The following is a 14,337-nucleotide window of genomic DNA, read 5'->3' on the forward strand; positions in this document are numbered from 1 at the left end:
TCACGTCCTTGCCTAGTTCCGGGGTCCGAGCCCGAGTCAAGACCCAGGTTCTGGATCCTTGTCCAATCTCTGGCTCAGAGTCCAAGCCCAAGCCCAGGCTCCTAGTTCCCAGTTCCTTGTCCTGGTCCTGCTTGCTTAGCCAATGTCCGAGCCCAAGTCTGTGTTCTTGTCCCAGCTCTCTAGTCAAGTCCTGTTCCTAGTACTTCAGTGTCTGCGTCTTGCATTTGAGTCCGCTCCCAGCGCCCCCCCCCATGACAATTGTAGGGGAGTCCAAACAGTAATAGTCTTTACCTTGTAGTAGGGGGTCTCCAGACTGAAATACTCTTTACCCAGTGTAGGACAGTCCAAACAGTAACAGACATCCCACCTCTCCCGGAAGTTCCGGGAGTAATCCGCATATTGATAGCGGCTCCCTGATGCCCGTAAATTAGAGAGGCAGAATCCTGATTGGTCTCTCTTTGTGCTAAGTAGACCTACCGGTTTTCTCTGTGGGTGGGCTTTACAGTTGACGCTTCTCTCTCTTTCATTGTCCATCAGTTCAGTTTAGTGTCCTGCAGTGCCATGGCAGAGTGTTCCAAAAAAAAGGAAATATAAAACGTACTTCTGTTAGAAGGGGGCGTTGGGAGCAGACTCAAATGCAAGACACAGACACTGAAGCAGTATGAACAGGATTGTGTTTATTAAGGGTACTAGGGAAGCCAAGAAGCGAGGACAAAATCTTAACCTGGGATATGAACGTAGAATAACAAACTGGAAAACCAGACTAGGACTTGGAACTTGGACTTCACTGCGAACTCGGGTCTTGGCAGGGTCTAGGTACCTGGGTCTTGACTTGGTTCTTGACTTAGAACTCAGGCTTGGCTTGACCGGGAACTCTTCTTGGATACAGGACACAGGGCCGGGACCCTCCTTGGACGCAGGACACAGGGCTGGGACCCTCCTTGGACGCAGGTCACAGGGCCGGGACCCTCCTTGGACGCAGGTCACAGGGCCGGGACCCTCCTTGGACGCAGGTCACAGGGCCGGGACCCTCCTTGGACGCAGGTCACAGGGCCGGGACCCTCCTTGGACACAGGGCCGGGACCCTCCTTGGACACAGGACACAGGGCTGGGACCCTCCTTGGTCACGGGGCCGGGACGCTCCTTGGACACAGGACACAGGGCTGGGACCCTCCTTGGTCACGGGGCCGGGATCCTCCTTGGTCACAGGGCCGGGACGCTCCTTGGACACAGGTCACAGAGACAATCTAGAGTCCACGATACCCAGTAGCTCCAGTAATGGTCCAGACTTACCACACTGGCTGAGGTCACGTGTTTCTGATATCGAGCTTCTTGGTGTGGGTCTCTGATGCTGAGCTTTCTGGAATGAGTTTCTGATGCTGAGCTTCTTGGTGTGTGTTTCTGACGGGGACGGTCCAGCAAAGGAATAGCTGGACTCCGAGCTATTTATGTAGCAAGCCCGAAATGAGGATCAGCTGCCTCAGTTAAGGTGCCCAGCGGAACAAGGGAAAACAGAAACAACCGGAATACGGAATCCACGGACCGGACTGTGAACCGGAATACAGACTTCACGGACCGGACCATGACAACTTCACCCCAGACTACCCTAAAGTGTACCCTTGTCTAATAGGGGTTAAAATAATGACAGTGTTGCTCGCTGCACTGTTTGCAACAGTGACTTTTCTATTGCCCGTGGTGGCTTAAGACTGTAAAAGACATGTTGAGGTGAGTTTAACAGGTGTCATTCGTTCATTAACATAGCTAACGTTATTTAAACTAGCTGGCTCGCTGCTAAGGAGCTACTCTATTGATGTCCTACGTGACGAGGCTAAAGACCGCGCTGTAGTCTTGCTTAAAGTTGTAGTAGAATTAAAAAAAGACCCCATGGTAATATAACCAACACACACAAAATGCTGGTGGAACGCAGCAGGCCAGGCAGCCTCTATGGGAAGAGTCGACGTTTCCGGTCGAGACCCTTCATCAGGACTAAGGGAAAAAAGTATACATACACCCTGTCGACCGGGGGAGGGGGGAATATGGAGTTGCGAGGGGCGGGGTGGTGGTGCGACTTCCCTGAAATGAGTTTTTTGCAGTGTGGGATGTCTGCAGTAATGGTATCATTTCAGACAGGCTTGGACTGGTACGTGGGGGGCTCTGCTGGAAGGGATTTTGACGGCGCACGGACAATAGCTGAGTGGATTCGGGCCGAGGAGGCTCCATTTCTGTCAGGCTCTGTTTGCATTTGTACCCGTGCTGGTGTCTCGGGGTGGCCCAGTCCCACTGATTTAACGGGCAGTGCGGCTCAGTGACCGAGGGTGGGGAGTTCCCGCCCCTCCGGAGGCGGAGCGCAATCATTCCACACTGACAGGCTGTTCCCTTTCAGAAGCACTACCTTCTTCATTATTTTACCGTAACCTTGAGGTCGCCACCTCAATCGTTGGACTCGGAGTTGTCGGTCGGTCACCCGCGCTGTGGTCGTCGCATCGTCCGGTTTCATCTCGTCCTGCACCATGGGCTTGGAGCTTTTCCTCGACCTGCTGTCCCAGCCCTGCCGAGCGGTCTACATTTTCGCCAAGAAGAACAACATCGCCTTTGACTTCAAGTTCGTCAATCTCAGGACAGGTAGAAATTGTCGACAAACTGTCCAGCCCCTCCATATTCCCTCCGTCACACACCCCTCCGTCAACCGCTCCCAACACCGCCCTCCGTCACCCCCCCGATATTACAGTCCGTCGCCCCCCCCAACATCCCACTCTGTCACCCACTCCGTCACCCCCTCCAAAATCCCACTCTATCACCCACTCCGTCACCCCCCTCCAACATCCCACTCCATCACCCACTCCGTCACCCCCTTCAACATCTCACTCCGTCACCCACTCCGTCACCCCCCTCCAACATCCCACTCCATCACCCACTCCGTCACCCCCTTCAACATCCCACTCCGTCACCCCCTCCAACATCCCACTCCATCACCCACTCCGTCACCCCCTCCAACATCCCACTCCATCACCCACTCCGTCACCCCCCCTCCAACATCCCACTCCATCACCCACTCCGTCACCCCCCTCCAACATCCCACTCCATCAGCCACTCCGTCACCCCCTCCAACATCCCACTCCATCACCCACTCCGTCACCCCCTCCAAAATCCCACTCCATCACCCACTCCGTCACCCCCCTCCAACATCCCACTCCATCACCCACTCCGTCACCCCCTTCAACATCCCACTCCGTCACCCACTCCGTCTCCCCCTCCAACATCCCACTCCGTCACCCACTCCGTCTCCCACTCCATCACCCACTCCGTCACCCCCTCCAACATCCCACTCCATCAGCCACTCTGTCACCCCCTCCAACATCCCACTCCATCACCCACTCCGTCACCCCCCCTCCAACATCCCACTCCATCACCCACTCCGTCACCCCCTCCAACATCCCACTCCGTCACCCACTCCGTCACCCACTCCGTCACCCCCCTCCAACATCCCACTCCGTCACCCCCCTCCAACATCCCACTCCATCAGCCACTCCGTCACCCCCTCCAACATCCCACTCCATCACCCACTCCGTCACCCCCTCCAACATCCCACTCCATCACCCACTCCGTCACCCCCCTCCAACATCCCACTCCATCACCCACTCCGTCACCCCCCTCCAACATCCCACTCCGTCACCCACTCCGTCACCCCCTCCAACATCCCACTCCGTCACCCACTCCGTCTCCCCCTCCAACATCCCACTCCGTCACCCACTCCGTCTCCCACTCCATCACCCACTCCGTCACCCCCTCCAACATCCCACTCCATCAGCCACTCTGTCACCCCCTCCAACATCCCACTCCATCACCCACTCCGTCACCCCCCCTCCAACATCCCACTCCATCACCCACTCCGTCACCCCCCTCCAACATCCCACTCCATCACCCACTCCGTCACCCCCTCCAACATCCCACTCCGTCACCCACTCCGTCACCCCCCTCCAACATCCCACTCCATCACCCACTCCGTCACCCTCCTCAAACATCCCACTCCATCACCCACTCCGTCACCCCCTCCAACATCCCACTCCATCACCCACTCCGTCACCCCCCTCCAACATCCCACTCCATCACCCACTCCGTCACCCCCTCCAACATCCCACTCCGTCACCCACTCCGTCACCCCCCTCCATCACCCACTCCGTCACCCACTCCGTCACCCCGTCCAACATCCCACTCCATCACCCACTCCGTCTCCCACTCCGTCACCCCCTCCAACATCCCACTCCATCACCCACTCCGTCACCCCCTCCAACATCCCACTCCATCACCCACTCCGTCACCCCCTCCAACATCCCACTCCATCACCCACTCCGTCACCACCCTCCAACATCCCACTCCATCACCCACTCCGTCACCCCCTCCAACATCCCACTCCGTCACCCACTCCGTCACCCCCCTCCAACATCCCACTCCGTCACCCACTCCGTCACCCCCTCCAACATCCCACTCCGTCACCCACTCCGTCACCCCCCTCCAACATCCCACTCCGTCACCCACTCCGTCACCCCCCTCCAACATCCCACTCCGTCACCCACTCCGTCACCCCCTCCAACATCCCACTCCGTCACCCACTCCGTCACCCCCTCCAACATCCCACTCCGTCACCCACTCCGTCACCCCCTCCAACATCCCACTCCGTCACCCACTCCGTCACCCCCTCCAACATCCCACTCCGTCACCCACTCCGTCTCCCCCCTCCAACATCCCACTCCGTCACCCACTCCGTCACCCCCCTCCAACATCCCACTCCGTCACCCACTCCGTCACCCCCTCCAACATCCCACTCCGTCACCCACTCCGTCACCCCCTCCAACATCCCACTCCGTCACCCACTCCGTCACCCCCCTCCAACATCCCACTCCGTCACCCACTCCGTCACCCCCCTCCAACATCCCACTCCGTCACCCACTCCGTCACCCCCTCCAACATCCCACTCCGTCACCCACTCCGTCACCCCCTCCAACATCCCACTCCGTCACCCACTCCGTCACCCCCTCCAACATCCCACTCCGTCACCCACTCCGTCTCCCCCCTCCAACATCCCACTCCGTCACCCACTCCGTCACCCCCCTCCAACATCCCACTCCGTCACCCCCCTCCAACATCCCACTCCGTCACCCACTCCGTCACCCCCCTCCAACATCCCACTCCGTCACCCACTCCGTCACCCCCCTCCAACATCCCACACCGTCACCCACTCCGTCACCCCCTCCAACATCCCACTCCGTCACCCACTCCGTCACCCCCTCCAACATCCCACTCCATCACCCACTCCGTCACCCCCCTCCAACATCCCACTCCATCACCCACTCCATCACCCACTCCGTCACCCCCCTCCAACATCCCACACCGTCACCCACTCCATCACCCCCTCCAACATCCCACTCCGTCACCCACTCTGTCACCCCCTCCAACATCCCCCTCCGTCACCCCCCTCCGTCACCCCCCTCCGTCACCCACTCCGTCTCCCACTCCGTCACCCACTCCGTCACCCACTCCGTCTCCCACTCCGTCTCCCACTCCGTCACCCCCTCCAACATCCCACTCCGTCACCCACTCCGTCACCCCCTCCAACATCCCACTCCATCACCCACTCCGTCTCCCCCCTCCAACATCCCACTCCGTCACCCACTCCGTCACCCCCCTCCAACATCCCACTCCGTCACCCCCCTCCAACATCCCACTCCATCAGCCACTCTGTCACCCCCTCCAACATCCCACTCCATCACCCACTCCGTCACCCACTCCGTCACCCCCTCCAACATCCCACTCCGTCACCCACTCCGTCTCCCCCCTCCAACATCCCACACCGTCACCCACTCCGTCACCCCCTCCAACATCCCACTCCGTCACCCACTCCGTCACCCACTCCGTCACCCCCCTCCAACATTCCACTCCGTCACCCCCCTCCAACATCCCACTCCGTCACCCACTCCGTCACCCCCCTCCAACATCCCACTCCATCACCCACTCCGTCACCCACTCCGTCACCCCCCTCCAACATCCCACACCGTCACCCACTCCGTCACCCCCTCCAACATCCCACTCCGTCACCCACTCCGTCACCCCCTCCAACATCCCACTCCATCACCCACTCCGTCACCCCCCTCCAACATCCCACTCCATCACCCACTCCATCACCCACTCCGTCACCCCCCTCCAACATCCCACACCGTCACCCACTCCATCACCCCCTCCAACATCCCACTCCATCACCCACTCTGTCACCCCCTCCAACATCCCCCTCCGTCACCCCCCTCCGTCACCCCCCTCCGTCACCCCCCTCCGTCACCCACTCCGTCTCCCACTCCGTCACCCACTCCGTCACCCACTCCGTCTCCCACTCCGTCTCCCACTCCGTCACCCCCTCCAACATCCCACTCCGTCACCCACTCCGTCACCCCCTCCAACATCCCACTCCGTCACCCCCCTCCGTCACCCACTCCGTCACCCACTCCGTCTCCCACTCCGTCACCCACTCCGTCACCCACTCCGTCTCCCACTCCGTCACCCTCTCGTCTCCTCTCGTCTCCTCTCCACACCACCTTCGGCCCCACCACCTCTCCAGCACCACTTCACCGCTCCATTGCCCAGTTTTCACTTACACTGGCATGCAAAGGCTTGGGCACCCCGTCAAAATTTCTGTTACCCCTGGTTAAAATAGCTAAGCAAGTAAAAGATGAACTGATTTCCAAAAGGCATAAAGTTAAAGATGACACATTTCTTTAATATTTTAAGGAAGAAAACTTTTATTTCCATTTTTTACAGTTTCAAAATGACAAAGAAGGAAAAGGGCCGGAAGCAAAAGTTTGGGCACCCTGCATGGCAGTACTTAGTAACACCCCCTTTGGCAAGTATCACAGCTTGTAAATGCTTTTTGTAGCCTGCTAAGAGTCTTTCAATTCTTGTTTGGGGGACTTTCACCCATTCTTCCTTGCAAAAGGCGTCTAGTTCTGTGAGATTCTTGGGCATCTTGCATTCACTGCTCTTTTGAGGTCTATCCACAGATTCTCGATGATGTTTAGGTTGGGGGACTGTGAGGGCCATGGCAAAACCTTCAGCTTGCGCCTCTTGAGGTAGTCCATTGTGGATTTTGAGGTGTGTTTAGGATCATTATCCTGTTGTAGAAGCCATCCTCTTTTCATCTCCGGCTTCTATTCAAAAGGTTCAAAGGAACATCTAAACAAGCCTGATGCATTTTGGAAACAAGTCCTGTGGACTGATGAAGTTAAAATAGAACTTTTTGGCCACAATGAGCAAAGGTATGTTTGGAAAAAAAGGGTGCAGAATTTCATGAAAAGAACACCTCTCCAGCTGTTAAGCATGGGGGTGGATCGATCATGCTTTGGGCTTGTATTGCAGCCAGTGGCACGGGGAACATTTATTGGTAGAGGGAAGAATAAATTTAATTAAATACCAGCAAATTCTGGAAGCAAACATCACACCGTCTGTAAAAAAAAAGCTGAAGATGAAAAGAGGATGGCTTCTACAACAGGATAATGAACCTAAACACACCTCAAAATCCACAATGGACCACCTCAAGAGGCGCAAGCTGAAGGTTTTGCCATGGCCCTCACAGTCCCCCGACCTAAACATCATCGAAAATCTGTGGATAGACCTCAAGAGCAGTGCATGCAAGACAGCCCAAGAATCTCACAGAGCTAGAAGCCTTCTGCAAGGAAGAATGGGTGAAAATCCCCCAAACAAGAATTGAAAGACTCTTAACTGGCTACAGAAAGCGTTGACAAGCTGTGAGACTTGCCAAAGGGGGTGTTACTAAGTGCTGACCATGCAGGGTGCCCAATCTTTTGCTTCGGGCCCTTTTCCTTTTTTGTTACTTTGAAACTGTAAAAGATGGAAATAAAAAAAGTAATCTTGCTTAAAATATTAAAGAAATGTGTCATCTTTAGCTTTATGCCTTTTGGAAATCAGTTCATCTTTAACTCACTTAGCTATTCACAGTAACAGAAATTTAGACCAGGGGTGCCCAAACTTTTGCGTGTCACTGTACCTGCCGACAACCCCTTCCATCGGCCTACTCCCCTCTCCACCCCTTCTCCTCCACTTGTTCTCCCTCTCCTGTCTTCTTCCAGAGCCTATTTCCCGTTGATACAATGACAGGATTGATTCAGCCCACTCTGACACTTTCTTCCTCCCCTTTGCCGAGGCACTTCTTTGTCCCCCTACCCCTACCAATCTCATTGTCCACTCCACTCTCTCTTCATCTGTCTAGTCCCCGGGCCCACCATCTTCTCCCAATCATGGATGAGCTTTCAGGCTGGACAGGATCAGACACACTGTGGTCCCTGTGTTTCCTCTCCACAGGGCAGCAGTACAGCGAGGAGTTTGGCAAAGTGAACTTGCTAAGACGGGTGCCTGCTCTGAAGGATGCTGACTTCGTGCTGGCTGAGAGGTGAGAGCACCCTGACGGTCCAAATACTGAAGCAAAGTCAGTGCAGGCAAAGCAGATGTCAGACAGAAGGCTCACCTCAGCCCCAATGATTTATTCCCCAGCTCCTGAGAAAAGATGTTCTCTTCAGGAAGGAAGGAAAATGGAAAATGGTTGACGCAGAGTCGGTGTGAGAACAGGGTTAGTGTAAACGAGTGTACAATGGTTGGCACAGAGTTAGTATGGGAATAGGGTTAGTGTAAATGAATGTACAATAATTGGCACAGAGTTAGTGTGAGAATAGGGTTAGTATAAATGAGTGTACAATGGTTGGCACAGAGTCAGTGAGAACAGGGTTAGTGTAAACGAGTGTACAATGGTTGGCACAGAGTTAGTATGGGAATAGGGTTAGTGTAAATGAGTGTACAATGGTTGGAACAGAGTTACTGTGAGAACAGGGTTAGTGTAAATGAGTGTACAATGGCTGGCACACAGTTTGTGTGAGAACAGGGTTAGTGTAAAAGAGTGTACAGTGGTTGGCAAAGAGTCAATGAGAACAGGGTTAGTGTAAATGAGTGTACAATGGTTGGCAAGGAGTCAGTGAGAACAGGGTTAGTGTAAACGAGTGTACAATGGTTGGCACAGAGTCGATGTGAGAATAGGGTTAGTGTAAACGAGTGTACAATGGTTGGCACTGAGTCAGTGTGAGACTAAAGTTAGTGTAAGTTAGTGTAGAATGGTTGTCAAAGAGTCAGTGTGAGATCAGGGTTAGTGTAAATGAGTGTACAATGGTTGGCTCAGGGATTGTGTGAGAACAGGGTTAGTATAAATGGGTGTACAATGGTTGCCACAGGGTCGGTGTGAGAATAGGGTTAGTGTAAACGGGTGTACAGTGGTTTAAACAGAGTTAGTGTGAGAACAGGGTTAGTGTAAACGAGAGTACAATGGTTGGCACTGAGTCAGTGTGAGACCAAGGTTAGTGTAAATGAGTGTACAATGGTTGGGACACAGTCAGTGTGAGTACAGGGTTAGTGTAAGTGAGCATACAATGGTTGCACAGAGTTACTGTGAGAACAGGATTAGTGTAAACAAGTGTACAATGGTGGTCACTGAGTCAGTGTGAGAGCAGTGTTAGTGTAAATGAATGTACAATGGTTGGCACGGAGTCAGTGTGAGAACAGGATTAGTGTAAATGAGTGTACAATGGTTGGCACAGAGTCAGTGAAAACAGGGTTAGTGTAAATGAGTGTACAATGGTTGGAACAGAGTTACTGTGAGAACAGGGTTAGTTTAAATGAGTGTACAATGGCTGGCACACAGTTTGTGTGAGAACAGGGTTAGTGTAAAAGAGTGTACAATGGTTGGCAAAGAGTCAATGAGAAAAGGGTTAGTGTAAATGAGTGTACAATGGTTGACAAGGAGTCAGTGAGAACAGGGTTAGTGTAAACGAGTGTACAATGGTTGGCACAGAGTCGGTGTGAGAATAGGGTTAGTGTAAACGAGTGTACAATGGTTGGCACTGAGTCAGTGTGAGACTAAAGTTAGTGTAAGTTAGTGTAGAATGGTTGTCAAAGAGTCAGTGTGAGATCAGGGTTAGTGTAAATGAGTGTACAATGGTTGGCTCAGGGATTGTGTGAGAACAGGGTTAGTATAAATGGGTGTACAATGGTTGCCACAGGGTCGGTGTGAGAATAGGGTTAGTGTAAACGGGTGTACAGTGGTTTAAACAGAGTTAGTGTGAGAACAGGGTTAGTGTAAACGAGAGTACAATGGTGGGCACTGAGTCAGTGTGAGAGCAGAGTTAGTGTAAATGAATGTACAATGGTTGGCACAGAGTTAGTGTGAGAACAGGGTTAGTGTAAAGGAGTGTACAATGGTTGGCACGGAGTCAGTGTGAGAACAGGATTAGTGTAAATGAGTGTACAATGGTTGGCACAGAGTCAGTGAAAACAGGGTTAGTGTAAATGAGTGTACAATGGTTGTCAAAGTCGGTGAGACAAGGGTTAGTGTAAACGAGTGTACAATGTTGTTCACAGAGTTAGTGTGAGAACAGGGTTACTGTAAACAAATGTACGATGGTTGGCACAGAGTCGGTGTGAGAACAGGGTTAGTGTAATTGAGTGTACAATGGATGGCACTGAGTCGGTGTGAGAACAGGGTTAGTGTAAATGAGTGTTCAGCGGTTGGCACAGCATTTGTGTGAGAACAGGGTTAGTCAAAATGAGTGTACAATGGTTGGTAGAGAGTCAGTGAGAACAGGGTTAGTGTAAACGCGTGTACAATGGTTGGCAATGGTCAGTGAGAACACGGTTAGTGTAATTGAGTGTTCAATGGTTGGCACAGAGTCGGTGTGGGAACAGGGTTAGTGTAAACGATTGAACAATGGTTGGCACAGAGTTAGTGTGGGAATAGGGTTTGTGTAAACAAGTGTACAATAGTCGGCACAGAGTTACTGTGAGAACAGGTTTAGTGTAATTGAGTGTACAATGGATGGCAGAGTGTCGGTGTGAGAACAGGGTTAGTGTAAATGAGTGTTCAGCGGTTGGCACAGAGTTTGTGTGAAAACGGGGTTAGTAGAAATGAGTGTACAATGCTTGGTAGAGAGTCAGTGAGAACAGGGTTAGTGTAAACGCGTGTACAATGGTTGGCAGAGTCAGTGAGAACAGGGTTAGTGTAAATGAGTGTACAATAGTGTTCACAAAGTTAGTGTGAGAATATGGTGAGTGTAAACGATGTGTACAATGGTTGGCACAGTGTCGGTGTGAGAATACGGTTAGTGTAAATGAGTGTTGAATGGTTGGCTTAGAGTTGGTGTGAGAACAGGGTTAGTGTAAATGAGTGTACAATGGTTGGCACCGAGTCAGTGTGAGAACAGGGTTAGTGTAAATGTGTGTACAGTGGTTGGCACAGGGTTTGTGTGAGAACAGGGTTAGTATAAATGAGTGTACAATGGTTGCCACAGGGTCGGTGTGAGAATAGGGTTAGTGTAAACGGGTGTACAGTGGTTTAAACAGAGTTAGTGTGAGAACAGGGTTAGTGTAAACAAGTGTACAATGCTTGGCACAGAGTTAGTGTGGGAATAGGGTTGGTGTAAATGAGTGTACAATGGTTGGCAAGGAGTCAGTGAGAACGGGGTTAGTGTAAACGAGTGTACAATGGTTGGCAAAGAATTAGCGTGAGAACAGTGTAAACGAGTGTACAATGGTTGGCACAGAGTTAGTGAGAACAGGGTTAGTGTAAATGAGAGTACAATGGTTGGCAAATAGTGAGAACAGGTTTAGTGTAAACAAGTGTACAATGGTTGGCACAGAGTCAGTGTGAGAACAGGGTTAGTGTAAATGAGTGTACAATGGTTGGCACAGAGTTAGTGTGGGAAAAGGGTTAGTGTAAATGTGTGTACAATGGTTGGCAAAGAGTCAGTGAGAACAAGGTTAGTGTAAACAAATGTACAATGGTTGGCAAATAGTGAGAACAGGGTTAGTGTAAACAAGTGTACAATGGTTGGCACAGAGTCAGTGTGAGAACAGGGTTAGTGTAAATGAGTGTATAATGGTTGGCACAGAGTTACGATGAGAACAGGGTTAGTGTAAATGAGCATACAATGGTTGCACAGAGTTAGTGTGAGAACAGGGTTAGTGTAAATGAGTGTACAATGGTTGGCATGGAGTCAGTGTGAGAACAGGGTTAGTGTAAACGAGTGTACAATGGTTGACACAGAGTTACTGTGAGAACAGGGTTAGTGTAAACGAGTGTACAATGGTTGACAAAGTCGGTGAGACAAGGGTTAGTGTAAACGAGTGTACAATGGTGTTCATAGAGTTAGTGTGAGAACAGGGTTACTGTAAACGAATGTACAATGGTTGGCACAGAGTCGGTGTGAGAACAGGGTTAGTGTAAACGAGTGTACAACGGTGTTCACAGAGTTAGTGTCAGGACAGGGTTACTGTAAATGTGTGTACAATGGTTGGCAAAGAGTTAGTGAGAACAGGGTTAGTGTAAACGAGTGTACAATGGTTGGCAAATAGTCAGTGAGAACAGGGTTAGTGTAAACAAGTGTACAATGGTTGGCATAGAGTCAGTGTGAGAACAGGGTTAGTGTAAATGAGTGTACAGTGGTTGGCACAGAGATAGTGTGGGAGTAGGGTTAGTGTAAACGAGTGTACAATGGTTGGCACAGAGTCAGTGTCAGAACAGGGTTAGTGTAAACGAGTGTACAATGTTTGGCACAGAGTCAGTGAGCACACGGTTAGCGGAAATGAGTGTACAATGGATGCTGCTGACACCTATGAAATGTGTCAAAGTTGAAGTGGTTTGTCCTCTCGGATGAAGGACAAGTTCATGTGGACAGAAGATGGGAATAGCAGAACCAGGAGTGCGAACTGGCCATCCGCTCTCGGACCTGACATTGGACTCAGCTGTAGCTACCTGCCTTTTCCCAATAACCCTTCATTCCCCTGGGATGTAACATTTTGTTTCTTAACTGTCATTTGATGAGGAGACCTCTACTGTTTCCCTGGGCAGAGAATTCCACAGGCTCACTACCCCCTGGGAAAAGCAGTTTCTCCTCATCTGGCTCCTTTCAGAACCTTTTAGCAGATGGAATAGTGATATGAAATATTTGAATGTGATCCAAATACTGTAATGATCAACCACTCTGTCACTTGGTGTCCCCACGGTAAGTTCTGTGTCTTTTCCAAACTGCTACCATTTTCCAACTGGATCTTCAGTTTCCTCACTTGCAGACCCCAGTCAGTTCAGGTTGGCAACGTCCGTCAGCACAGGTGCACCACAAGGCTGTGAGCTCTGCACCCTGCTCTACTCGCTCTACACTAATGACTGTGTGGCCAAGCACAGCTCCAGTGCCATGTTCAAGTTTGCTAATGACACCACTGTCGTAGGCTGCGTCAAAGATGGTGATGAATCAGCACTTAGGAGGGAGATTGAAAATCTGGCTGAGTGGTGCCATAACAACAACCTCTTAACCGATGTCTGCAAGACCAAGGAGCTGATTGTTGACTTCAGGAGGAGGAAACCAGTGGTCCATGAGCCAGTTGTCATTGGGGGATCAGAGGTGGAGAGAGCCAGAAACTTCAAGCTCCTCAGTGTTATAATTTCAGAGGCCTTCCTGGGCCCAGCACACAAGTGGAATTAGGAGGAAAACCCAGCAGTGCCTCAGCTTCCTTAGGAGTTTGTGAAGATTCAGCATGACATCTAAAACTTTGACAAATTTTTTATAGATGTGTGGTGGAGACTATATTGACTGGCTGCATCACAATCTGCTTTGGAAACACCAATGCCCTTGAACGGAAAATCCTACAAAAAGTAATGGATACGGCCCAGTCCATGTCAGGTTAAGCCCTCTCCACCATGAGCACATCTGCAGTGTGTTATCACAGGGAAGCAGCATCCATCACCAGGGATCCCCACCACCTCGGCCATGCTCATTCTCGCTGCTGCCTTCAGGAAGAAGGTACAAGAGCCTCAGGACTCTCACCACCAGGTTCAGGAAGTTATTATCCCTCAACCATCAGGCTCAGGCTCTTGAACTGAAGGGGATAACTTCACTTACCCCATTACTGAACTGTTCCCACAACCTATGGACTCACTTTAAAGGACTTCCATCTCATGTTATCAATAGTTACTGCTCAGTTGTTAATTTATTATTTCTTCTTTCTTTTTGAATCTTTTTGCTCAGTTTGTGTCTTTTGCACATTGCGTGGTGCGATCTTTCATTGATTCTATTATAGTGTTTGGATTTATTGAGAATTGCCTGCAAAAATGAATCTTATGGTTGTATATGGTGATATGTCTGTAATTTGATAATAAATTTACTTTGAACTTTTGAACTTTGAACCCGAGCAGAGATTAGCTTTTACTTAAAGCAACACGAGGATGGTTGGTGAGAAATA

The 14,337-nt window shown here is 51.2% G+C and overlaps 2 protein-coding genes across 2 annotated transcripts in view; one reads left to right on the forward strand and one right to left on the reverse strand.

The window, feature by feature from the left end:
- The window catches only part of klhl22 (kelch-like family member 22), a 211,770-nt gene extending 209,165 nt beyond the window's left edge, over positions 1-2,605 (reverse strand). The window contains exons 1-2 of the mRNA XM_072243465.1: positions 2,410-2,605; positions 478-551 (exon numbers count right to left, since the gene is read on the reverse strand). The gene's annotated coding sequence lies outside the window, so the exon portion shown is untranslated. The remainder of the gene's footprint in view (positions 1-477; positions 552-2,409) is intronic.
- The window catches only part of LOC140187774 (glutathione S-transferase theta-1-like), a 66,130-nt gene continuing 54,084 nt past the window's right edge, over positions 2,292-14,337 (forward strand). The window contains exons 1-2 of the mRNA XM_072243471.1: positions 2,292-2,622; positions 8,365-8,452. Coding sequence (XP_072099572.1) covers positions 2,511-2,622; positions 8,365-8,452 — 200 coding nt within the window. The 5' untranslated portion in view covers positions 2,292-2,510. The remainder of the gene's footprint in view (positions 2,623-8,364; positions 8,453-14,337) is intronic.

This window comes from Mobula birostris, chromosome 25, assembly GCF_030028105.1.
Source record: "Mobula birostris isolate sMobBir1 chromosome 25, sMobBir1.hap1, whole genome shotgun sequence".
In the NCBI taxonomy this organism is placed as follows: Eukaryota; Metazoa; Chordata; class Chondrichthyes; order Myliobatiformes; family Myliobatidae; genus Mobula; species Mobula birostris.